The sequence below is a fragment of the Episyrphus balteatus genome, chromosome 3, assembly GCF_945859705.1.
Source record: "Episyrphus balteatus chromosome 3, idEpiBalt1.1, whole genome shotgun sequence".
Taxonomy (NCBI): domain Eukaryota; kingdom Metazoa; phylum Arthropoda; class Insecta; order Diptera; family Syrphidae; genus Episyrphus; species Episyrphus balteatus.
In genome coordinates, this window is record NC_079136.1 from 115,302,810 (window position 1) to 115,329,923 (window position 27,114).

Genomic DNA, 27,114 nt, shown 5'->3' on the forward strand with positions numbered 1-27,114 from the left:
TTTCAAATTCACCGGTGAGCAAATCTACAAACACTTAAAGCGTTCTCTTACATTTTTCATATCGCTGAAAGCAAGATTGAGAATTCTGACTCTGCGCCAAGCTTTTTATTTGTAACTTGCTGCCTGACAAGTTCCTTAACACCAACACCCTAAAATATACTTACATCAAAAGATGAAAATCTTTCTCTGCATCATAATTTCCCCTCACAAACAGCGTTTCTTCTTCATACATTGGCGTCGTCAGTTTTGCATAAAACTCCTTCCTAACTTGTTTCTTTCTCAAAACTTGGAAATCACCTTCAATTGTTGACATATTTGCCATTTTACCCCATTTAATACTGCACAAGCCCTGAAGATCATCAACATTTCTATACGAAACTCGAGTAACGAATTTATTCATAGCTTCTTGTGATTCATATTTACTTTCAGCAAATACATTTGGTGGTTCATTGGTCATCAAATTACCACGATAACGTACTCCAAGATGATGTATATCCCCAACTGGTTTGGGTAGCTGAAGAACTAAACCAGCTTGAATGTCTCCACGCGATATAAATGCCAAGGTACCGTTTACATCGAGAACCCATTGTGAATCGACATTAACTTTGCCACCCGTCAAAAGTCTGTGGAAACTTTTATTCGGATTTACGTATTTTATACTTATTTCAGCTTTACGTGGTTGTGTTACGCCATTGCTTGAGGAACTCTCCAAAAGAAGTTGCATATTTTGAGCAAAAATCCAAGACCATGTGAAAGCTTTTCCAACTTTTAGTTCACCAATGGTGTATTGTCCTTCGATTTTGCCAGAGTCTTTTTGAACATTAACACCAGTTTCAAAACTTCCCGATTCAAGACCGAACTGTCTCCATGGGGTTTGGAAGCCTAATTCACCAATAAAATAGCCCTCTCCTTTAGGTTGTGCCTTTCCATTCACACTAATTCGTGATATTTCTGGCTCACTCGATTGAATCAAAGTATCAAAGTCCCAATCAAACTTATTCCGGAAGGTATAGCCTCCTGAAATTTGACACATCTTGCCATCTTCAACTGCACTAAATTGGAAACTCTTCCCATATTTATCATCATCGTTTTTGACATCCAACTCAATAAAACCATCCGGACCACCAGCTTTCGGTTGGACCCGTAACCTTGCTTGTGTGGGATAGGTTTCTGCCATTTTAACTGTCCCACTTACTATGAAGACAGCCATATTTCGATACAAATGCCCATTCACAAGGTATTCGTTAGGCTTAGCTTGATTGCGTACAAAAGTTCCATGCAATGAAACATTTTTGAAATTCTTCATTGGGGTCCAAAGTTCAATATTGATAACATCTTTTTTTTTACTTGCTCTCGAACCGTATTCAATACGCTGACCCTCACGATGAACCATGGCAAAGTCCATATTGAAATTGGGATTTGGACCCTTGGTTATGAGTATAGAGGTCTCAGCTAGTTTAAGCGGTAGCATACTGGTGTGAAGTTTACCCTTAGCATTGATGATGTTTTCTTGATTAAGATGCCAAACTGTTTCGAGTTTAACCTAGAAAGTTTAAATAATAAAAGAATAATGTTAAGGGTCTTAAGCTTGGAAATTTGTAATCAAAAAATAATTTAACGAGTTGACTGTATACGTTGACCGTCTAATCCAGGTTTTAGGGTCTGAAATTTCAAACTTACCAAATTAATAGTGCCATTATCATTGACTTCAAATTGGAGGTCCAAAGAGTTATCAACATCAGAAAAGTCTTTCTTAATATAAGCTCTGCAACCATAGAAAGGAACCACATCAGAATCTAAATTGAAGCCCACTGAAGTCTCCAAAAAGTTCTCCTCAATCTTAATTATATAAAAAATATATACAATTTAGGACCTTACTATTTCAATTTCAAAAATATACCTCAACCGATGCAGCTAACGACAATGTTGTACTAGGAGTTCTTGATGTTATATTTCCCCTTCGAATATTATCATCCAACTCCAATACAGCTTCAACTTCAATTTCTTTCAAAATATCATATGGGGTCTTAACTCTTAAAGCCATTTCATGTTGTTTAACCAATTTCTCCTCCAAAACTTTTGTATAATTTACCATAAAACCAAATTCTGTTGGTTTCGAATTGCCTCCATTATCGATAGCAAAATCAACCTTTTCTACAAAATATCGATCCAAATCTACATGATATTCAAATATGTTCTTTAAATTTCGACAAGATTCAAATGGGGTCCAAAGATTTAAAATATTTTTAACATTCATCATATCTGGGTAATACAGACGATCTTTAAAATCTACCCGACCAGCTGGTAAATTAGCATCACCAACAATAATATAATAATCATAGATTTCTTGAATATCAACTTGACCCTTAATAGTTGGCCATGTCAAGGTGTCAACTTCACCTTCGACAAAATATGAAAAATATTCACTCAAATCATATTCTTCTTCATCGTAATCCTCTTCATCATCATCATGGCTTTGAGGTCTTAAATCTTCATCGTAGAATAATTCAAGATCTAACTTATTCGGACTTATCAATGTTAAAAGCTTTGATTTTGATCTTCCATTGATCTTTACACCCAATTTGTGTTTTGACAGTTTTCCATGTGCTTCTAGTACAAATATATCAGTTTTTATAAATTTCAACACAAATCCGTTATGTTCAAAGCCTTGGAATGGGGTATAAACTTGATATGAATACTCAAAATCTGTAGCATTGTGGAATCTCCAGACCCCGGTAAAACCTAATGTTGAATTATTCAGACTTCCACGAAGATCAACAGTGATTGGCTTGACTTTTCCAATGAAACTCAACTGATTGAAATTTTCAATCGGAGTTGCCAGACTCAATTTTACATCAAAGTCTGAAAATGCATTGACAACAAATAGAATTTCAGCTCCTAAAGCTAAATTTCCTGAACGAACTTCAGCTACCGCATGACGTTTTTGTTCGCTCAGACCAAATCGACCATTGATTGTGCGGAACTTTTCCAAAGGTGTAGTAATATTAACTTCTAGCATGCTATCGGTAAATTTCCTCACATAACCATCCAAAGCTAGGGTAAATTCTCGAATGTCAAAGTTCAATGAAGCTACACCTTGAACATGACGATCATCACTTAGACTAAGCTTAGTGGCAAGTCCACCTTTTCGATAGCCATTGAATGGACTTACCATCAATACCGAACCACTTACATTATGATAGCCCCCGGTTTTCAAAACTTCCCAAACCGATCGGACACTGTAGATCTTTAGTATTTCAGTATCATTGACATCAGTGTGTCGAAAATCAAGTTCCGAGTCGAACTTTTTCAAATCTTGTCGATGTTTGACTTTCATTTTTATGGTTGGAATGTCTTTAATAGTACTATTAACTCCCAATTCAACATGGAAACTTAGAAGAGGTTCGGCAACTTCATAGTTACTTTCATAGCCGATTTGAAGGTTTTGATTTTCAGCCCAAAGTAATGAAGCATTTCCCAGATAAAGATTATCTCGATTGAAAACTCCAGCTTTAAGACTGTTTTTATACCATCCCTGGAATGGTGTTGACAGCTCAGCTCGAATCCAGTTGTTAAATTCTTTTCCGCTAAAGAATCCAGCGTCGTAATTGAAAAGAATCACATCGTTAGTACCCCAAGTTGCTCTTGCTGAACCATAATATTTCGGTCCCCCAGCAAAGATATTAAATCCACAGCTAAAAGTTCGATCAGGATAGGTGAACATTATGGTGGAATCATAGGTCCTATTAGCAGGGTTGTTATATTCAGCATTCAAGGCCAATCTCTGTGAGGGGTCCCTATTGGCATCCCATTTCAATTCGACAGAGAGTTCTTTCTGTTTCGCAACTGTCAAAACTCCCACCTTCAGGTGTATGTCACGAAGTCTACAAAAAAGTGGAGAGATTTAGATAAAACGTCAAACTTTAAACCTAAGAATAAAATTTACTTGTCCAGATGTATCTCTATCTGCAAAAGTTTAGGTTGTTGTGATAGTAACTTAGCAGCTATTCCATATTCTCGATCTTTAATTTTCAACTTAACCTCAGCATTAGAGTTAGTTTGATTTTCATTACGATTGTATTGCAATGAAAGCCCATAAGGGTCTTTATTATATTTAGCTTGTATATCAGCAATAATAACAAGTTGACTACGTCGAAAGATCATATTAAATGAGGTCACTTCAAACGATGGACTTTCCACCAGTAATTTGAGTTGATGAAGTATTTGTAAAGCAGAACTTTTGTCCTTATAATTACCTTTGATTGAAATTGAATGTCCCGAAAACCAAGTACCGTTAAAGTTTATCTAAAAAAAATCATCATCTACTACTTTAAAAATCATCTACTACTTTTTTGGAGACAATCATCATACCATATAATTTTCCTTGACTCTCTCATTAAGTTGTAATCGAACAGTGCAAGAATTAAATTCGGGAACCGTAAGGTTCATATAAGCATCGACAGCAAATAAATTACGTCGCGGAAAATGAGCTGAAAAAACTCCGGTAGCTTCTTTCTGTGGAGCATAACGAAGTCCAATAATAACATTGTGTTCTGTTCCATTTTTACTGCGTTCTTCATGTCTAAGAAAGAGTAGTTTTTTTTTTTTTTTGTTGGGGTATACATCGGAATAAGCAAAAAAATGATGACACACATAGATCTTTTATACTTACTTAACTAAAATACGAAAATCAATATTTGATTTTGGCATAAAAAGTTCCAATGAAGCTTTAGTTCTTGAACCTTCCCAACCGAATTCTTCGGAAAATGAACGAGCAAATACCAGTCGCAATTGACTTGTTTGATTTGGATTGATGGCATCTGGGACATTGTTGTAAGTTACAACACCTTCGGTATGGCCTTGTAATGATAGCCATGTTGCATTTGAGGCGAAATTCAGTTTTGGATGAGCTGATGTTCGAAGTTTTACGTTGCCATTGTATTCAGTTTTTGATTTATCGCCAGTGTTGGTGAGTTTGCCTTCGAAGTTAACGGTTTCAATTTTTTTCGATTCGAACTGTCAAAAAATGTTTAATATTAGAAAAGGTCTTTAATGAATAACAGTTATAACAGTTCTAATAGTTAAAACAGATATAAAAGTTATAACAGTTATCACAATTATAACAGTTATAATAGTTATAACAGTTGACAGTTTGGGTAAATGATACTTGTTGACGGTTTACACGATCAAAATTTGACTTCGTTTAATATTAGCAGTTGACAGCTCGTGATATCTGTCAATTTTTTTTTAACAAACGTCAAATTTGATAATCATTGAGTCCATATTTCCATGTAAATGTCCATGAACTGTCAACACATTTAAGTTGATCCAATACTCTGACAACTTTATGTGACCATTAACCATCGTTTACACTGCTAATCGCTTATTGAAGCATTAAGTCCCCATTTAAAATTTGAAAACTATCAAATCGCATACAAATTTTAAAATTTCCTCTTTTCAATGGCGACTTAAAATTAAATGGAATGTGAACAAATTGTGTCCAGAATTATATTTCTGAGGTACTTACAATGACGTATAACTTTAATAAAAAAAAAAATCTATATATCAATTTGACAGCTATCAAGTGCATTTCACGCGGGGATATTGAAAGTGACATAAATGTCAAAAATGACAAATAAACTTAGAATATATTTCCAAACTGTCAACTGTCAAACTTGTCAAAGCGTAAAAAGAAACTAAACTTACCCTATATCGAACTGTCATATTAGTCGAGGTATTAATTTCCGTTTTCACCACATTACCCCTTATCCAAGCTTGAAGCTTTTTCGTTTCAAATGTCAATTCGATATCATTCTGAGATATTCCATTCTTCTCATTGATTCTAATAGTTCCCAATAATCCCGTTATATTCTCTCCATTCACCGACAACAAAGCCTTTGGCTTATAAATCCATGCATTTCTTTCTTGGCTTCTCTTAATTTCGGCATTAAAATTCAAATTTTTCCTACCATTTGTATCGATCCAAATGTCAAGACTTCGATCAGCCGGATTGCCATTATAAACTCCTCCAGCTGAGTATGTTTGGGCACCATTTATGAATCGCAGCGATGCATTAGCAGCTTCAGGAGTTGTTGATACATTTGCCATAAATAGTCGAGTTATGGTGGAATGTGGTGTGGTGAATATTAAAGACCATTTGGAGTCATTTTTCACCTGAGTCCATTTGTACTCAAAAACAAATTCTTTCGCACTAAGATCGGATTTCTCAAGAATCCAACTTATATTCATGGGTCCACTTAGCAGAAGGCTTGGATGATTGGTGACATTGGCCGAATCTACCACTAAATCGGGTACACTAAACGATGAACATACTTTTAAACCTATGGCTTGATCTAGAACTGGCCATGTGCAAGTTGTATTCGAGCGTCTCTTCTCGATACCAACTTGAGGAATTTCTTCAGATTCTTTCATAACAATCATTTCGGATCGTGCACTGAATATTTCATTTTTATCCTGTGGCAAGCTGAATGTAAAGGAAACCAAATTTGCACCACGAATCTTCATCTTAGCCTCGAGAGCTGAGCTGGAGTATAAATTACTTTTGACTCTTATTCCAGACAAAGCATAGAAGGCATCAGTTTGTAATGTCGTGATAACATCAACTGACACACTTGGCTTGATTTTGCCATTAAAATCAAAACTCTTGTAGTCCAAAGAGTCTCTGAGACGTTCCAAACTTCCCGAAAGTCTCAAATCAACGGATGAAGCTCCAAATGCATGAATCGAAAGAGGTAACCCTATTTCCGTTGGGATATTATATGATGCATCTAGAAATACACTTGACTTGGTATACTTTAGCTCGTTGCCAGAGAGAATTTTTGCAGCTTGATGGAATGGATCAAACTCCTTAGCCAATGCCATCACTTCAATAAGACCTTCAATTGAATAGAATTGCAAGTCATTTCCAAAAATTCGAAGTCCAAGTGTGGCCTTAGGGTTGTTGTAATTGTAATTAAGTTTATAACCCAAATTTTCAATATTATTTTGAATAGTTTCTGTCGATTCAGTACTGCGACGTTTTCGACTGCTACTACTTTCGTCTTCCTCTTCAAATTGGTAATCTTCATTATCATTAAAATCAGTTGTACTTCGTTTGATTCTTAAGGGGTCAAAAGCCAATAAGTTGTCAATAGAATCTGTCATAAATGTCAAAAAAAAAAAAAAAAAAAAAAAAAACATTAGAAAAGTCCGTTCTATCAAAACATTTTTCTTACCTTCATTAATTGCAGTATTTTCACCCAACCATGTTGTCAAAAATGAAAATTGTTTTCTCAGAAAATCTTTATTATATGGACCCTTGGGTCCAAATATTGACGTTGCTAGTTCCTCAAAACCCTCAGCGCGTGCAGAAATTTCAAAGAAATTTACCGACTGTCCAAAAAGATCAGCAGTAAAATTCAATGTTGCCATACGTGGGAGATACGATTCAGTTCCGAATATTAAATTAGCGTCAGTTGCAGTTCCTAAAATGTAGATTTTTATAAGTTTCAATAAAATGACTTTGTGAAATAAATCCCAAAAGGAAACAAGATCCCAATAGTTATTTTGAAACATTTTCCTTAAAATTCTTAGGCATCATATTTTTAACTACCAAAAATTGAATGTTTGAGGTCCTAATTTGGTGATGTTATTTTTGTTTTTATCTTTGTTGATATTTTATTTATTATAGACTTCAAAATGGCTCTATCATATCCATTAAAAAATACTAGAAGAATATTGATTTACTACTTTAATATGATAAATATTTGGGGTCTTAATGTTATGAATATACTTTTGATGTATTTTTGCCAATACAAACTATGTTTTATCCATAATCCAAAATGGTTTTTATTTTAAGTTGATTAAAAAAAAAACGGCAATTGTTGAGTCAGCACTAAATTAAAATACATTTTTGGGGGTCTTAACGTGAAGAAAAAACTTTATATCTCTCTAATTCTGGTTGCGAAAAAGTAGTATTCCTAAAATTGTGGAACATGTTTCGTCACTAGTCACATTAAATGATTGGAGTCCAAATTTGACGAAGATACTTTTGGTGCATTTTTTTCGTTTCCGATGATCTTTCATTTATCCTAATGTTCATAATGGATTTCTAAAGTGAGTTTCATGTTTTGGGTCTTAATGGTATAAAGATAGTTTTGATGTATAGTTTTGCTATTTAAAATAATGTTTTATCAGTCCATAAGTTCTTAATGTTTTATTATTAAATTATAGAACCACCAGAAGTATTGGTTCATTACTGAAAAAAAAAAAAAAAATTGCTGGGTTCTTACTTTTATGGACATACTTTTGATATATTTGTATGTAATTTTATATAATGTTTAATCATTCCTGGATTTCACAATGGATTTTTAAACTTTATTTTGAAAATTGTTTAAGCATTGAAATGAAATAAATTTTTGGGGTCTTAACTTGAAAGTAATATTTAATCATCTCTCTTATTTCTAATAATGTTTTGATCTTGTACCTTTTAATGTATTAATTAAGGACCATTTCTTACAGAAATTCGATATGAGGCAAATGGTAGAGGCCTAAATTTGATAAAAAATCTAATAGGGTCTAACTAGTTATAAATTTAAAAACCATTGTTGGGCTGGATCAGGATAATTCGAATATAGAATTTATGTTTGGCCTTTTAAAGTTTTCGATATCTTTAATTAGTAAGACACCTGAAAAGCTTTTCAGAGCATTTATGTTAATTGTATTTTTAAAGACAACAACAAAATTGTAAGGGGTTTGAATATGATCATCCTAATATAGTTGTGTTTCAATTAAACTGAGTTTTTGATAAGAAGCAACATTTTAAGACCTTTTTATTGTGCTTCATCTGAAAAAAAAAAAGTTAAAATATATTTAGGACCCTAAAGATAATGTTTGATTACGTAGTGTTCTCTAAAAGGTTTTAAAGTCTTGACTATACCACTTGACAGACTTGATTCTTGTTTGACATTATTTGGTGTCAATGCTTAAGGAATCTTTTTCAAGTTATAAGGTCTTAAATAATCTTTTACAGTAATACATTTCATTTCGCTTAAAGTTCTTAATTTTTTTATCTTTCTCAATGTGCCTGAGTCAACAAACTTTTAGGGGTCTTATTTCCATCAAAAACCAAAATAAACCCCACAAACTTACCAAAATTATATTCATCAAAGAACAAGCTATGCTCATAATTCCTTGAAAATTTCCTCATATCCAATTTAAATTTATCAGCCAAATCATCATTTACCAAAAGACCCTGAGCCTCCACTCGGACTGGTGACGAAGATTTTGCCAAATTCTTCAAATGTGACCAAACATACGATCCAACTTGATTAATTTCCTCCCTCTTCAAAACCTCTTTAATAAAATCAATTGAATAATGATCCGGACATCGCATTGCCTGAATATAACTGAAAATCCTTATTTCACTATTAATCGTAACATTGCCATAGGTCTCTAAGAAAAATTCTTTATATTTTTGACAATCCACCCGTCGAAATGCCAAAACACTCTGCAATCGAATATCAACTGGTGTGATATTTTCCGTAATCAATTCTTTTAGTTGTTCAGCAAACGGCTCTGATAGAACTCCAATATTTCCAAGACCTTTCAAAATAACCATTAACCGATCATGTGTACGTCTTTCGTGTTTGTACATATTAAACAAGCTCAAAAACTCAGTCTCCAAAAGGTTTATAATTTTTTGAATTTTTTCATTTGACCCACAATCGGGATTATGTCGACAATAACTATGAATAGCAGCTGTTGAAGCCAAAGTATATTCAGCATCGATTTTCTTTTTCGAAAAATCCAATATTGTGTAGAAGGTCTCGAGGGTTTCATCGTCTGGCCGCTGAATGAAGGCCAATGAAGTCATCCAACTTTGAGCCAATTGCTTTGGTATGGTATTCGATACGATTTGATCGCGCATCAGCTGATAAGAAGCTGTACTTCCAATATATGGCAGACTTTCGAGCACATGGTTTCTAAATTTGGAAGAAATGATAGGTGTTATCAGTGGTTTCAAAATTTCGTCTTTAGTTTCTAAATTTAATGTCAAGCCCCTCAGGTGATAAGAAATATAAGTTTTGTATTGTTTACTTACTTTCCATTACTACAAATTCCAGCTGATCGAGCTAAAAGTTGTGTCAAAGCTTTGTAGTCCAAATGCTTGGTAGTTTGTAGAAAATTGGTGAAAACATCAATGAATTCTCGCTGAATGTTGGGGAAGCCGACTTCACACATTTGTTTTAGCAAATCTCTTGAAGCTCTTATCTCACCATGAGTTGGCTTTGTAGCTGGAGTATGATCGAAAAGTAGTGGTGATCGTTTTTCTATCAGGTTTTCATCTAAAAATTTCGAGATTAGAAGCTAAGCTTGATAGGAGAATTTTATGATTCTACCTTCGTATGTGAAAAAATCAGCGGAATTGTACTTTTCTTCGGTTTTTAGGAGAAGCTTGGCATGAGCTACAGTAACGGCTCCTGACTGGTTACTTGAGAATGGAATCAACTGGTGGCGTTCGAAGCAACTTACCTCGCTGTAAATGTTTCGATCGATTGTTAGCTACGAAAAAGAGGGAGTAATCAGAATTTATAGACCCTACATTTTGATAAAGGCTTTAAAAAAGTGTTCTCAAACTTACATTACAATAACTGTGCGAGCTTAAAATTGGCCAAATAGCCTTATCCTCTCTAAAAACATACGGAGTAGTTTGCAAAATCGAATGTGTCGACTGTCGAAAACGGCAAGATTGTAAATCTTTAGTTTTCTTAATTATCACAAAAGCATCTTTAGTTCCTTCCAATTCATAAGCAACATTACACTGTCCAGCCACATCCGTTTCGGTTGCATTCAAATCCACATCAAATCTCAACATTGTGTTTTGTATTTTCGACAAAATACCTTTTTTGAAATTCAAAACCCATGCTGGTTCGGCAGTATTTGGACAAACTTCACTAATCACACCATCGTGAAATGAAAACCTCAAGTTGTATTTTTGTAAATCAACAGCTAAATCAGTGCTGTTGGGATGTAAATTGACATCGTAGACGGCGGCTTCGTCTTCGGAGCTTTTGTCAAGATTTGTATAGTCATAATAATCGACAAATGTATTGGCTTCAGTTGGTTTGGGAGTGGGTTCTTCTTCTTTGGTGATTTTTTCACGCAGCTGTACTGCACTGAGGGTCATTACACCTTCGCATGGTTTTGGGAAGATGAGATCGACTGTTGTTTGAATGTAAACATCGGAGGTATTTTGACCGGTTCCAAGGAATTCGGTGCGAAGGTGAACATTGTAGTCGTATTTGTAGCGATTTGTATCGGTATAGCCGAATTTTGATGTTATTAAATCACATATGGGACGGCCGCAGATTTTTGGATTTTTCAGTGGATCTGAAAGAAAAAAAAAAATAAATAGACTTCAGGAATACTTTCATTACTTCTTCTATAGTCATTTTAAAATATACTTTTATAAGAGGACTCTATGTTAAAACAAAAAGTTAAAAACCTTAGCATTAAGGTGCTCTAGCGGTACGGGTATTTCTATGAAAAAAATTCCAGACCTCAACGTTGACGTTCCAGTAACGTTCCAGGTAACCGTAACGATGTCAAAAAAAATTATTTGTTTTTTACCGTCTGTTTTTGACTGAACCTGAATGTTAAATTTGTCAAGTACAAAAATATGTATATATAAATAACGTTTTCATAACATGAATTACATTATTCATTTATTTTAATACGATTTCTAATTATGTTTTAGTTAGTATAAATTTTGTCCGTTTAAACAAAAATATTAAAAAAGATATTAAAAAAATTAATTTTTTCTTGGGAATTTTTTTTCATTTGAACGTCTTTCCCCCTGGAGATTTTTTTTTTTTAACTAAAACTATGTGGTGATTTCATCCGTATGAGATATATTTTTTTTGAGCTTGAGAATTCTTATTTGATCCAAATACAAAAATTTGACAGTGCCTATTAGTAATGTAACAATTTTTCGTTTAAAATAGGGCTACCACATAGAAGTTGCCATTTTAAAATTAGTAGCACTATTTTTAATTTTTAAAATCAACTTATCTTTCATTTGAAACCAATTTTAACTTCTAACATTATGGGCTAAGTAACTCGACGATCGCCATTTGGACTATATTGATCTTAACAAGTTTTTGAGAAAAACTTCTTGTAAAAGTGAATTCGATTTTACAAATTTTAACTTGTGATTTACAAGTTACAAACCTTTTTCGGTAAAAAACGTAAATCTGGAAAATTGAATTCAAAAAATATCGGGTGATATATCAAGCTCTATTCAATTAATTATTCTATTAGTTGGTGTAAACCAACAGTTTCTTTAATGCCTGTTAGTAGAAATATTTGAAACCAAAAATAAAAAGAAAGGTCTTTTCAAGCTCTGTTAACATATTAACAGTTCAATATTTTGCAAAATATTTTGTTAGTTATGTTAAGGGGTGGAAACCAAGAAATATCTTAGAATCAGTGGCCTATTGCATCAACTTACAATTTTCCAGCAATTTTTCACAACAAATTTAAAATAATTAACAAAATCCTTAAACACAACCAAAAAAGTTATAAATTTGTCATGTTCCATGAGATCCAAATCAACATCTTCCTCCATATGAAAGCCAATTGAAAGCTGAAAAAAATGCAGGAAGGTGAAAATTTTACTCTTCCTGTTTCAACTTTTAGAATTATCAGTTTACTCTGCCAATATTCTTTGAGAAAAGGAATTTTAAGCATTTCTCCAATTATTTTCGAATTGTAAAATGAACGACTGGGTCGCAACTACTTGCTGTTATGTTAAAAATTGTTTTAAAATACTAAAGTTTTTCAAAATTTACTAAAAGAATATTTTTGTTTTAACTTTATAAATGTAATTTATTTAAAACATAACAAATAATATAAATCAAGTTCGTAAGTGGAAAAACTGTTTCTAATGTCGTTTTCGATTGGTTTCACTCAAGGATTCACTCATTCTAAAATCGAATGAAACAGGTCAAATCGCTTCCACTCAATTCTGTTTTTTTTTTGTGTTTGTGTGTTTTTCTTTTAAATTTCAAATGTCAAATATTCATATGTATTTATTTTTCTTTCAAATGAAATGTTTTAAATTTTTTAAAAATTGGTAATGTTCAAGAAATTAATAGGGAAGTTGGTTTCCAAAATATTTTAAGTAAGTTTGAAAATGAATTAAAAATGTTGTTTCGGAAAAAAATTAATTTATTTCAAAAAATAAAAAATATATTGATTGAGTGATTAATTTGACATTTAAATATTCGTGTATTAGTGCTTCTCGAGTGAATTCCGATTTTAAATCGAGAAGAGAATTTCTCTTCTGAGAAGCGTTCTGCTTGCCATATTCGTGCGAATAAAATGCTTTCAGAAGGCTTCTGAATGATTCGGGACGCTTCCGGAGAGCCAATCGAAAACGACATAAATAATACAAAAAAATCCCCTAATTTTTTCAGATTTTTATTTTTTTCTCATTTGAATTAGGTGCCTATATGTTGCCTTATGAGGCCATTTTTTTAGATAAAGCCTTAAAGTAAAAATTTTTGATGAGATTCTTGTCTACTTGAATCACCGTTTTCAAAAAGGTATAAAACATTTTTCTAGGACAAGGGGCTTAGTCAGGAACTTCATGCTTTTTTTTGCTTTTATTTCATTTCATTCTTGTTTTAATAAAACATTCTTGCTTTAATAAACCCAAAAAACATGAATGCCCTGACTGAACCATTAGTCCTAGAAATTTGGTTTATACCTTTTTGAAAACGGTGTTTCAAATAGACAAGAAGGCTTTATCTAAAAAAATGGCCTCATAAGGCAACATAATAGCTATTTTAAATGAGTAAAAACTTTAACTCTCTCGGGGTGCCATCTAGCGTCAAAATAAACATCTGAAAAAAATAGGGGATTTCTTTTTATTATAATATAATATTATTCAGAAACAGTTTTTCCACTTATTAACATGATTTAAAAATAACGAACGCCCTAATGTATATGTATTTTTTTTTACATCAAAATCGTTGGATCCATTTCTTGAGAAAACAACCTTTTTCCATCTTGGCAATTTACCCTCCAAGGAAAAAATTCTTAGGATCATACAAGGTTTCGTGACTGTAATGTCTTTTCAAAAAAATGTGATCAATATGGATCAAATTTTATTAAAGTACCTACCTATTTTTAGCAATTTATCGGTACTCAAACTATGCTTATATTTCTCGTTTCTAATGTTCAAAAGAAGGACAAACATCCACCTTTTAATGTTTCTATCTTAAATTTGTTAAGATTTTTCAACTAATAACAGTAAAGTTAAGAAGAAAAATGTTTTTTCTTTTTCAGAAAATTTATCAATGATGATGATTTTCAGTAAATCCATATTTACTGACTTCCTGAGATTTAAAGAAGCCTCTCAATCTTCTTCTTCTATTATAAAAACAAAAATGTATTACAAGTTTATCTATTGTAAAAAGAAGATGCAACAGTAATAATCCTTCTATAATAATGCTGACGGTATGAACCATTCTTATCTCTGTCTCAGTGAAGCTTTAAAAGTATTTGATATTGTCTCCGGAGTCCTGAGAGAAGAAAAAAAAAAAAACAAAATTGCACAGTACCAAGCGATGCTTGAGAATGAATTTCCGGTTTGAATTTATATAAAAAATGATTCCATAGATTAGATATAATAAATAAGAGAAAACGAAAGAATGATAAGATATTTTTCCTTTCTTTTTATTTTATTCAAAATGAAAATTTTCAATCTGCAAAAGATTTATCATGCTTTCTCTCGATGAAGATGATTATGATGATGACGACGATGAGAGAAACGTGCTGCAAGAAAAAAAAAAAAACGTAGAAGTAGCTACATAGGTAGATTCATTGAGGATTTTCTAAAAGCGGAAAATGAATGACAAAATGAAAATTATGTGAACGTAAAGTTTATTGTTCTTCGTGTTTAACGTTTCTCTACTTAGAATTTATTAAGGTAGTGTTTAAAAAGGTAGACAATTATTCAAAACTATGCATAACAGTGAACTAGGTTATTTTGATTTAATTTCTACAAAATTATGTTGAATGGTATTTTTTTTTTTTACAAAAATAATAAAAGAGCAAGACAAAAAAATAGAACCAGGTCATAACAAACATTTCATCTTACGTATCATCGTATTGTTTAAGAAGAACTGGTATTTAAGAATTTGCTGAATTTCTTCAATCTTGTATAAAAATAGCCGAAACCCACAAATACCCTAGTAAAAATGAAAATTCAATTTTTAATGAATAATTTTTACCGCCAAAACTGCTGTGATTTAGTGTTCGGCGGTATTTAATTTGTACTCAAATACTCCGTATAAATAATTATATAGTTTATGATGTCCTCCTTAGTAATTCTGCGATATAATTTATCTTGTATCAATTCTCAAGGTTTAAAATTTAAAAAAAAAGTCTTTGGGGCGTATGAGTAACATTTTTTCTTTGGTAAATTTGAATGGTTAGTAAAACAATGTCGGTGGCTGACAAAATAGTGAAACTAGTTGATCTTGCATTTAAGAATTACTGTCCTTATACTTATTTGTATGTGAGTATTTTTATGTGAATATTTTTATTTCCCAAAAAAAAAAAAAAAAAATAGTAAATATCAAAAAAATATTCCCCAAGGGTAATTCCTGTTTTTTTATGTTTTTCGCTCATATCTCAGACAGCACAATAGTTTAGAATACTTTTAATATTAGAAACTAAATAATATACTAAGACCGTAATTCATAGACGTTACTCGAGTTAAGATTTTTCTCAACTCCAGTAAGTTGAGAAATATTTCAAGCAATCGCTCAAGGGAATTAAAAATAGGGCTGTCACTTGAGTTAAGAAAAATCTTATCTTAAGGAAAATTTTTTTCTAAAACTCGAAAATTTGACTGATTTGAATTAACTGTCATACATACTCGTCGAATTCAAACAAATATTCGCGATTCATTTAATTTTTTTTTTTTAAATTAGTACAAATTTTAATTTTTAAATACAAAAAAAAAACGCTCGCAATGACACTTGCGTTTTAATGTTAACTGACTAAAAAAACTTAAGCGTTTCCTCAAGCAAAAAGGCTTCTTCAGAAGTTCACTTGAGAAAAATTTCGACTCCAGTGATAACTACATATGAATAAGGACTCGCTTGAGCGAATGCTTAAGATATTTCTCAACTTGAGTGACGACTATGAATTCCGCCTTAAGTATTAATGTATTCAAATACTTAATTTAGTGAATATGTAAATATTTATGAGCGAAAAACATACAAAAACAGGCCTATCATGGAATTACCCCCAAGTTTCTAACTTAATTCTTACCAGTGCTTTCAAGCAACTTGCTCGTTGAATAATAAATTTAAAATTGAAAAAGATAAAATATTTGAGATACAAAATTCTTTGGATATTCTCGAAAAGTACAGTTTTACGTTGACCCAAGTCAGCATACTATAAAACAACCAATAAAAATATTTTCGATATAGAGCATGTTAACGATTCTTTTAGGATTCCTTCGATTGGGACTTCAAATAATACATAGTACTTTTCGAATATTTGTATTTTATGTTGTGTTTTGGTTTCACAGATCCTTTTATATAACTCTCAAACCTCTTATACTATCATATTAGATATCTTCAATAAATTCGAATTATTTTTTCAACTAAAAATTATTTTAATTAATTTTTCGAGTCGGTTTTTTTTTTTTAATTTTATAAATGCAATTTTGTAGAGCGTTCAATTTTATACAAAAAAATGATTAAATCTAGCTTTTATCTAGTTATAAAATTCCAAACTCAAAAACACAATCTTTCCCATGTAAATCATATGGGAAATAGAAATTTGCGATGCGGCGGTACTTAATATTAATATATTAAGGGCTGAAACTTTTACAGTATTTTTTTTTCGTCATTTCGAACAATATTTTTGGTATTACTTTAAACAAAAAAAATATTTTTTTTGAATCAGTCTAATGTATAAGGGGGGAAATCCCTCTGGACGACACCTTTTTCAATATTTTTTTATGAAAAACTGAAAGCACTTATTGAGATTTGGAAAAAGACAAGATATTACTGACATTATTAAGTATTGAAAAAAATTTTTTTGAAATGAAAAATTAACAAAATGGCGGCTCTGGAACCTTTCAAAGTTGACGCCTCTAGTTTACGCCGTGCAAAGCACAGGTTCAGGAAATTATCTTAAATCAAAAAGGAAATTTTTTTCCGTTAGATAATATTAGTACGCATTGCATGAACCTAAATTTATATTTTTTTTAATGAAAAATAAAAATTAGAAATCAAAAAAACGAAAAAAAAAACATGTTTTTTTTTACAAAGAAGTAGTTAAAAAAAATATTTACTGTACAAATTTTATTCAACTTTAAGGTTCATGTTGTGGCCAATAAGTATAATATATAATAAGGAGTAATTTGCTTCAAATTTCAATGCGATAGCTTCATTAGTTTTTGAGTTACATTGCACGGCGCGGAAAAAAACTAGTTTCGAAAAAAATGCGTTTAAAGTTTTCGTTTTCGTACTATGGTAGGTTCGGAGCGCATTGGTTTCGGGACTATCTAGGCACTTTTGAGGCTTCATTTAAGGCTAAGACCACTGAAAATAGTTTCTTCGGTTGATAAATAAATTTATTACGCAAAAAAAAAATAATGCAAAAATAAAAAAATTCCAGAGGGATTTCCCCCCATAAGTTATAAAATTGAGATAACAATCAGGCATGACGATTATAGAGAATGCAAAAAAAGTGGGTCCCGCACGTCCGTCTGTCTGTCTTTCTCTCAGTCTGTATACGAAGCTACAGCCTAAACGGATGGACTGATCAAACTTGGTATGTAACGTTTTTTGGCGACTCTCCAGAGCTGTTTTTGGAATTAATTTTTTTTTTATAAAAAATAACGGCTTCAACGATTTTGTTAAAAAATTTTAATGTTAGTTTTAAAACAAGATCTATCTTTTAATGAACCTTTTTTTTCGAAAATCATTATTACCGGTAGGTACCTGCCATAGAACGGTTTTTTTTTTAATCCAATTTTCTACGAAACTACTATTTCAATCTAAACGAAATACAAATGCATTTATATTTCAATATGAACCAAAAATAAAATTTTGAAAAAACTAATTTTAGGATTAAAAAAAAATATTTTTTTTTTTTTTTTTGAAAAATCAAGTTTTCGAAAACGTGACATTCAAATTTTTTTTAAATTTTAATTTTAGATATTGATTAATAATAGCTACAAAATGGCATACCTATTTCATTTTAAAACTTTTTTTTCAAAAATTATTTATAAAAAATTGGTTAAATAAAACGTCTCTAAAGATTTTGAAAATATTTTTTTCTAAAAATGCATCTTAATAACAAAAATTAAACTGCATACTTATTTTTTAAAACGTATTTGACTTTTTTTTTAAATTTTTTTCATATGCATCTACCAGATTTCTATATAACAAGTCTTAAAAATTATATTATCTTGTACCCAGTCGTGCATTTAATTTTTTATATACTCGAAAAAAAGTTACATAGTCAAAATGCCATTAGGTAAGTTACAAAAATTATAAATCTACATTTTTCAAATTTTTGGAAAAAAAAAAAAACATTTTGAAAAATGTCCACCAATCCCATCGAGTGAGACATCCAAACAAAAAATCTTTTTAAGCGCTCGAAACATTTTTTGGTTTTCAGATACAAGTTCACAATGAACAGGTCTATCTATTTATGTAAAAAAATAAAAATTTATTTTTTCAGATTATCGCAAAAAAAAATCGAGGTTAACCCCTTGCCTAAAAACAAGGCATTTCAAAAAATTCCTCCAATCCCATAGATTGATACATCAAAAGAAAGGTCTATTTAAGTTCTATTCATAGCTGAAAACCAAAAATTTCTTGGAGGTCTGGTTGCTGAAAAAATACACACAAACCAAAAGGATATTTTACTGAGACGGTTCATTTTGGTCAGTCAACGGGTTGACACCTTTCAGAAGATTCTGCGAAGATTTAACTTGGGATTCAGGGAAACCGCTGCCGGTCTTTTCTCTTCCTGTTCTTCCTTTGATTGGTGCTATTATGATCTTGATGTCGAGGGGATTAAATTTTTCGACGTATCGGCTTCATACCAATGATCTGGCTGTGGGGTTTGCCGACTGTCGGTTCTTCCGCGGAAAATCAAAAAGATTTTTTTACTTGACAATAAATTAACATTTTATATTATATTTTCGATAATACTTCAATGCCTTGAGGTAGTATTTTATTGAATTTAGCTTGAAAACAAAAATTAAAAATCAAATTTGGAATTTTTAAGAAGCTTAGACTTGAAACGGTTTTGGTTAGTATCTTGACAAACAAAAACATATTCTTCTCCGAATTTTCGAGGTCAATATAAATTTTTGTTAACGAATGTTTATTTTGCCTTAATAGCAATACTACCTGCCCCATGAATATCTCAAGTCAATGAATAGAAAATTTTCACTTAATTCCCCTGAAAGACGTGCTATAAAATAAATAGCCACCCTTCCTTCTCCTCTCCTTCTAAAGGTTTGATGAAAAGAAAAGATAAAAATATACAGAAAAAAAAAAAATATAAAGCTTATTGATTCCTAATTTATCTTTTCTCCTAAGATTCAATTTGGGGGACCCGAAATATTTTTCGTTGTGTCAACAACAGGTGTATCTTTCAATCTATTGTATACCTCTGTTTGCTTTTTCCATCATCTTCCTTGAAATCCTTCGGCTCACTCTCTCTCTCTATCTCTCTCTCTTGGTCTCCTCTAGAGGCTTCAGAAAAAAAAAAAAAAAAAAATAAAGAATGAACGTATTTAATTTTATCAATGGCCGTTCGCTTCATTTAGTTTCGAATTAATCACGTAATGGAACGAATAAAAGCAACGATGATGATGATGGTGTGTCTGTCCATAGATTTAATACCAAATGATGATACTCCTCCATCTCTTTACTCTATGGATGTGAATCCTCCTGAAAACAGGATGCTTAACGCAAATTTTAAAATTACTCAAGCGTCACACGATAAAATCCTCTGGAAAAACTGGGTTAATGTATCCAAGACACCGATGCGATGCGATGATGCCGGGACATGACTCAACCAACACCACCATCGCCACCATCATTGCCCAGCATGGATAGATTCAGTTGAGAGAGAGAAAGGACGAAAAAAAGGATAAGGTGAGAGGAAAACATAGGAAATATAACTGAATTCCTTGCTCGCACTGATGTGTGTCTGCGACTTCCAATTGCGATTTAATGTAAGTTTTTCAATGAATATCCTGCCAACATGCAAGAAATCGTTGCTTGAATTCCTGAATAGTAGTAGTCCCGCAAGCCTTAACAAACCCAATACCCTAGGCTGCAAAAATGATGGTGGTGTATGTGTGTGTGTGTGAATAAAATGTGGGAAGCTCTGATAACCGCACATATGCATATTGTAAGAAAACCAAAGACGAGTAAGTTGTTTTTGTTGTCTCGGGGGGAGATGGAATTTGCAACTTGGAACTTGAAAGTATTATTCGAAGTTGTTCCCAACAACCGATCCGTCGACGACGAGGACGAGGACGACTACAACGAAGGCAGGAGAAATATTATTCGAAGGATTTAGATTTGGAATTTGGTGTCAGTAGTTTTTTTTTTTGCGTCTTTCGTTTTTTTTTTTTACTACTACGAACGAGTAGCTTCCGAGTGAAATTAAAATCTAGTCTTTGGGATTTACGGATTTTTCGCATATAAATTTCTATACTATAAACAAAGTTGGGGATGGATGCGAAGTGATAGTGCCTTGCTGACAGTCTCGACTTTAGAGCCAAAGGACATTTTATATGCATTTGCTTGGTTGACTTGGTTTATTGAATATCGAGGTCATTGAATATTTCTATAAAATCCAATTTAACAATTTACTCGTTGGTATGTTGAGTATTTTCCCATAACAACATTCTTTATTTTATCAATGAAAATTTGTCTAGTGAATCACTTGCATCTGTGTTAGTGTTATTGTTGACAACATTATATGAATGTTGTTTTGACCTGCATGATGATCTTTATAAAAAAAAATGTAAATGATAAGCAATTTCTATACAGAAAAATTGAGACTAATCAAATTTTTGTTATTTTTTATAAACTGAATGAAACATATCATAAGTTTAAATGAATTTCGTAAATAAATGAAATAGTCCAGTCAAATGGTGTTCAGAGTCATATGAAAGTGGATAATTCTGATGTAATTGTTTTTTAGTGACTAACTGTGTAAAGCAGTCAAAAGGTTAGCGGAAAAAAGTGGTTGGAGAAGCCATAGAAGAAGTTGTGTATTTGCGGACAATATTTTTGAGGTAATGTCGTTTTGCTTTTATATTTTTTCACTTTTTGAATTTTTTCTCGGTCGCTATAAAATTTACATAGTTTTTCGTCATTCTTTTGAACATCATGTGATATTTCTCTATAAAGCAGTGATGTACACTCGGGCGTATACGTACTTTTTTTAACATAACTATGCGAATTTGTGTTCGGAAATGACATTGACCTTAGAGGTTTATAAGCAAGAATTAAAGTAAGAAAGTACAGCGTAACTACCCATTGTAAGTAACAATAGTTGATTACGTGAAATCAAAAATGGTTGTTTTTGGGAGAAAAAAACAATAATTTTACTTATTTTTGATTTTCTGATCTTAAATTTTAACTACATTAATTTAACAATTAATCACACAACTGAACCTAAAAAGATATAATATAAAAACACGCAAAATTAAAAATAAATAAGCTTAAACAAAAATGTTGAATTTTTTTTTCAACATTTTAATTTTGGAAACTAATTTTAAAAAACTAAAAATAATACATAATTTAAAAATTATCGTCAGACTTCAGCTTCAGTTGCAATTTATCATTCTTATTTCGAACAGTGAGATAGCGTGCTGGTAAAGCACTCTCCTAGTGACCTTATAGTTGTAGAATCGATCCCCAGTAGCTGACATTATTTTTTTTTATAATAAAAATAAGGTAACAAATTATGTGGATTTCTTTAAAATTAGCACATTTAATAAATTAAGAAGATTTGTCAGCTTAATTTAATATTGAATCCGCTTGTTTCTAGGTTCCGTATAGATGTGGAATGACAAATCTCATTATCTTACAAAGTCAACCAAACAATTTTTGGAAATTTGATGATCTACAACTTTTACTTTATTATATATACCAAGTAAAAAGAACAAATCTCAAAAATATTGTACGCTTGTATTTTAAATATTTTTTTATAAATAAAAATATGTAAGCATTCACAAAAAAATGTTACGATATTCTTAAGAATCTATCACTCGACACATAAAAACAAAATTTTTAGAATAAAAACATTGGTTCTGTAAATTCGGTTTACGAACGAATATTTAACGTCAGAACGTCATAAGGAAATGAGTTGTTAAGTTGTTAAAATAGAAAAAAAAAATATTTGTTAACAAAATAAATATAAAAGTAAAAAGAATTATTAGGCTGTTTTGGGATTCAAACCTTGGTTTAAAACCCTAAACTGCTGACTCTATATATGTATATACGTATAGCTATTTTAAATTGGACTTGGCGTCATATATGACTTGGTCTATAATATGAAATTGTAATCTATACCACACTGTTAATAGACTCAGGTGGGACGTCAGCATGAGTTGCGCTTTTTTGTGCAGCTGACGTTCATCAATTTATAAAACGTTATGACGTCAAAAATATTTTGTATACTTTTATTAATGTTAACTGCCACAGAAGAATCTGTTTTATTTCTGAATTTCTCTTAAACTATTTAGTCTATTGCTAAGAAAAAATTAAACAGATAGATAGAAGCGCTTAAGTAACGGTCTTATTACAATTTTGAAAAAAAAAACACATTTTTGGACTTAAAAGAAATTTGTTTTTGAAAAATCAATTCTTTGAAAACAGATCTTTTCGTCGTTTTGACGATTTTCAACTTCATCTCAAGTTGAAGGTTTTTTAAAATTTAACCAAAAGTTTTATTTTACAGCATTTTTTTTTTAATATACTGCAATAGAGTTATTGAATAAATTCCATTTTTTTTTTTGCATCTTTGAATAATAATGGTTAATTTTATATGAAGCAATATAAATTGGGATGATTTCACCTTTTAATGAATGGCCAAATTTCGACAGAATTGAAAAAATTCGAATAGCAAATTATGGGAAATTTTTTTTTTTTTTTTTTCATTTTGTCAACAACTAGTTTTAAGGACTTACATCACTAAAGACTTAAGAAATCGGTTAGTATTATATATTTATTGATTCAGACTATTTAAATGTTGAATTAAAAATACTCTTTTGTGAGTCCAGTACTTAAGGGGTTATAGCTACACTGAGGGGAAAAAACGCAACGTAAAATGTAATATGGTCAACGTTGATTTAACGTTGAAAAAAACAAACATAAAACATCTTTAAATTAAATTTGAAACAACGTTAAAAAAAATATCTATTTTTGTCGCACTTTAGCTTTTGTTGCATTTTATCACCCTAGTTTTCAACAGTGAGATAGCACGTTGGTAAAGCATTCGCCTAGAGACCCAAGAGTTGTAAGTTCAATCCCCAGTGGCTGCCAATTTTTTCTTTTTTTTATTTAAATTGATGCTTTTTTCGAAATTGAAACAACTTTGATTTAAGTATGTTTTGTAACTGTAAACCACTTTAAATTAACGATGTTCTACTTTGATTTTAAAATTTTCGTCTTCAAGGCAAAATCATTCCGAAAAATAGTTGAATCAACGTGGTTTTCGTTGATTTTAGATTGTTTTTTCCCTCAGTGAATTTTTTTTTCCATATTTTGAATGTACATAAATTGTCCGAAAATTTCACATTGATACGGCAATTAGTTACGGAGAAATTAGCGTTTTTTTGAAGACGTTTTAACTAAGTTTACATGGTTCTCACAATTTTTAAACGCGTTTTTCTCGAAACGGTGTTTTCAAAGTCAGTGAGCAAAATTTCTCCCAAACGGCTGAACCGATCGGCTTGAAATTTTCACACGATCTTCTTACATACTTTTGCCAGGTAATGAACGAAGGAATAATTTTTCTAACAATAATTAGATTTTTCAAGCCACTTTAAAATGAAAATTTTCTTGTTAAAAAACGATTTTTAACTTTGGGAAGCCTCCATTTTGTCAAAAATTAAAATTTGGAATATTCCTTCGCTCATTACATGTATTCATCTATTCTAAAAACGAATCTTTTGGTCTTTCTTAATTGAAATAATTTGGATCAAAGATATCTTGTTTACCGCCAAGCACCTTTTTGTGGAAGTCCTCTAGGAGATCTACTACAAAAATAACGGAACTCAATATTTTTGTAAATACATCGCGAATTCTTAAAATACATTAAATTCGCTGTATGTCCATTTATTGTATGAATTTATTTAATAGAAATCCTCTTTTCAAAAAATTCATGAAAAAGCACGATTTTTCGCACTCACAACTAGATATAACCCCTTACAAAAAATACAAAACTAAATTATTCACTAAATTTAAAAATAATTACTCATACTTACTTTGTCTCGCAGCATCAGTCAAATGTAATCCACATAATACCAGCATAAGTAGTAAAGCATTAAAATAAGTCCTCGTTCTCTTCAACTTCATTTTCACTATCAACCGCATTTTTATCACTTTTCACTAAATAATTTTTTTCAATGAATTTTAATCTTTGGTATTTTTTTTTTATCTATTTACAACATTATCATTGAATTTTTATCTAAAATAACAAAAATCACAAAAAAGGATAACAACACAAATATAATTTTAAAAAAAATGAAAATAAAAATTAATTAACACGAGGAGAGGTTTGTGTTCTTCGAAAAATTCAAAAATTTCAATCATCCATGTAATTCAATCAGATAACACAGAGAAAACACAGTCCAAAACACAAACTGATAAAACCATTCCACTCTCCTCTGCTCCGACCATAACCACGACGACCATTAACAGCGATTAGAAATAAAATTACAAAATAACATCAACTCCGTTTCTCTCCTTTACCATTCTCTCCTCACTTGTCCCAAAAAAAAAAAAAAAAAGCAACGATGAACCCGTCACTCCATCGTTTGTCCGTCGAAATCAACCAGCATCACTCGCGCGATATTTGTGTGCAGGGTGAAAAAACTTTACAATCCTTGCATGGAATTTACAACCAGCAACCCCCTATAGCACGTGCCAATTAAATGAATATACAACAACCTAGTCTAGTGGTCTCTTTTAGAAAAATCAAAAAAAAAAAAAAAATTAATTTCTACAGATTTTGAAAATTCCAGTTCAGCGGTTCTGCCATCACAAATAAATAAAAATTAATTTAATAGATAATCCTCTTATGTACACAGAGTTTGTATGCGAGAGAGTATATTTGTTAAGGTTTTTAGAGATGACCCTGTGCGAGGGTCATCATTCGAAAGGCGATAAGGGCACAACTTCCGTGCGTTATCTCTTCACGGTCTTATCTATCCGACTATAGTTGATTGGAAATTTTGCAAATTTTAACATTTTCTCTCTCTCGAAATAAAATTACGAGTTTATTCAGAAATTTTATTACATATTTTTTCCTTTTTTTTTTTGTTGTTTTTGAATATTTAATAGAAATTATCCTTTTACACATTTATTGTCCAAGGGATAGTAATTTGAATTAATCGATTTAAGAGACAAATTTTAAACAAAAATATCCTTAAAAAGAAGTGTTTTAAGAAAAACGTCACAAGAACTTGGTGCTTTTAGTAAAAAAAGATCTTATTATATGTTTCTTTCACAATTTTGACATTTTAGATCTTAAATTTGGAAACGTCGAAAAAACATAGAATAAATATTCACCCAAAAAACAATAAATTAAAGTACTTTGGTAACTTTAAATGCAAAATAAGAGTTTTATTAAGCTCCTATGGTGTAATAAAAAAAAACATCGAATTGCATAGAATGCTTTTTTCAACTAAAAATAACACTAAAATATCACATTTTCAAGTTTTTCAAACATTTATAGCAAAATTTAAAAAAATCGAAAACATCGCAAAAACATAGAATTCGCTTTTACTCAAAATACACTAAATTAGACCATCGAAGTCCTTTTACAACCAAAATATGTAATTTTCTGAGCTACTACGATTAAATACAAAAACATCGAATTACATAGAATCTTTTTTCGTCTAAGAAAATCCAATAAAAATCACAATTTCATGGTTACCGTTATTATATGACCACACAACTCTAACATTACAGCCAAGACTATTAAGATATAAGTGGCCTTTAAGCCCTTCAACCCTGTTATGATGCACAAATAAGGGAAAAAATAAGTTAAAATTTATCTGCAGACCACGTATGGGGATAATTGCATTATGGACTTTATACCATTATTTTGTTTTTTCTTTTTTCTTTTCAAAAATCATCCCTTTTTTACGTTGCCCATATAAATGACAACGATGCAAAGAAAACACAACACAACACAGCACACAAAAACAAAGATAATGGGACAAGTTGAAGGAGTTAAACGAGGATGTTTTTTTGTTTTATCCTTTTTTTTTTGTCTTATTTGACTACCTTAACCCGGTTTTGGTTAGAAAACACGACGACACAACGCACACGTTCTTCCTTCTTGGAGAATAAAAAAATATAGAACGTAAAATTGTACACGTCGTCGTCGTCGCAAGTTGTCGTCGTTAGAGACTCGTTAGTCTCTCGATTTTTCTATATTTTATTTGTTTCTTTATAGAAAGTGAGGAGCGAAGCTGGAAAAGCGTGCGAACGAACCGAGATGATACGACCAACTGGAGTCCTGATAGCACCTCGAGTATGTCTGATGCCTGGCTCTGGCTGCTGGTTTGTGGGGCGACTGACTTTGTGTTATTTTTTTTTTTTTTTTTTTTGAGCTGAGCAATAGAAAAATCTCAGTCAGTATAGTTGTTGGCCACACAATGATGCTGCTATACTCCACTCGTCCACTCACTATCTGACTTGCTTATCACCATTGTACCTACTCGTATACTTAGGTATTGGAGAGTTTTCGACGGGAGTAAGTGTACGAAGGCGCTGATGATGACGATGATGATGATGATTCTGAGGCCGATGA

General features: G+C 31.5%; 1 protein-coding gene across 1 annotated transcript in view; it reads right to left on the reverse strand.

Annotated features, from left to right (window-relative positions):
• Positions 1–26,879, reverse strand: part of LOC129913211 (uncharacterized) — a 35,795-nt gene extending 8,916 nt beyond the window's left edge. The window contains exons 1-14 of the mRNA XM_055991768.1: positions 26,586–26,879; positions 24,560–24,762; positions 10,643–11,391; positions 10,401–10,563; positions 10,103–10,346; positions 9,151–9,983; positions 7,236–7,484; positions 5,707–7,157; positions 4,673–5,016; positions 4,372–4,582; positions 3,947–4,305; positions 1,901–3,884; positions 1,681–1,839; positions 165–1,543 (exon numbers count right to left, since the gene is read on the reverse strand). Of these exons, the coding sequence (XP_055847743.1) occupies positions 165–1,543; positions 1,681–1,839; positions 1,901–3,884; positions 3,947–4,305; positions 4,372–4,582; positions 4,673–5,016; positions 5,707–7,157; positions 7,236–7,484; positions 9,151–9,983; positions 10,103–10,346; positions 10,401–10,563; positions 10,643–11,391; positions 24,560–24,668 (8,234 nt within the window). The 5' untranslated portion in view covers positions 24,669–24,762; positions 26,586–26,879. The remainder of the gene's footprint in view (positions 1–164; positions 1,544–1,680; positions 1,840–1,900; positions 3,885–3,946; positions 4,306–4,371; positions 4,583–4,672; positions 5,017–5,706; positions 7,158–7,235; positions 7,485–9,150; positions 9,984–10,102; positions 10,347–10,400; positions 10,564–10,642; positions 11,392–24,559; positions 24,763–26,585) is intronic.
• Positions 26,880–27,114: the final 235 nt, after the last annotated feature.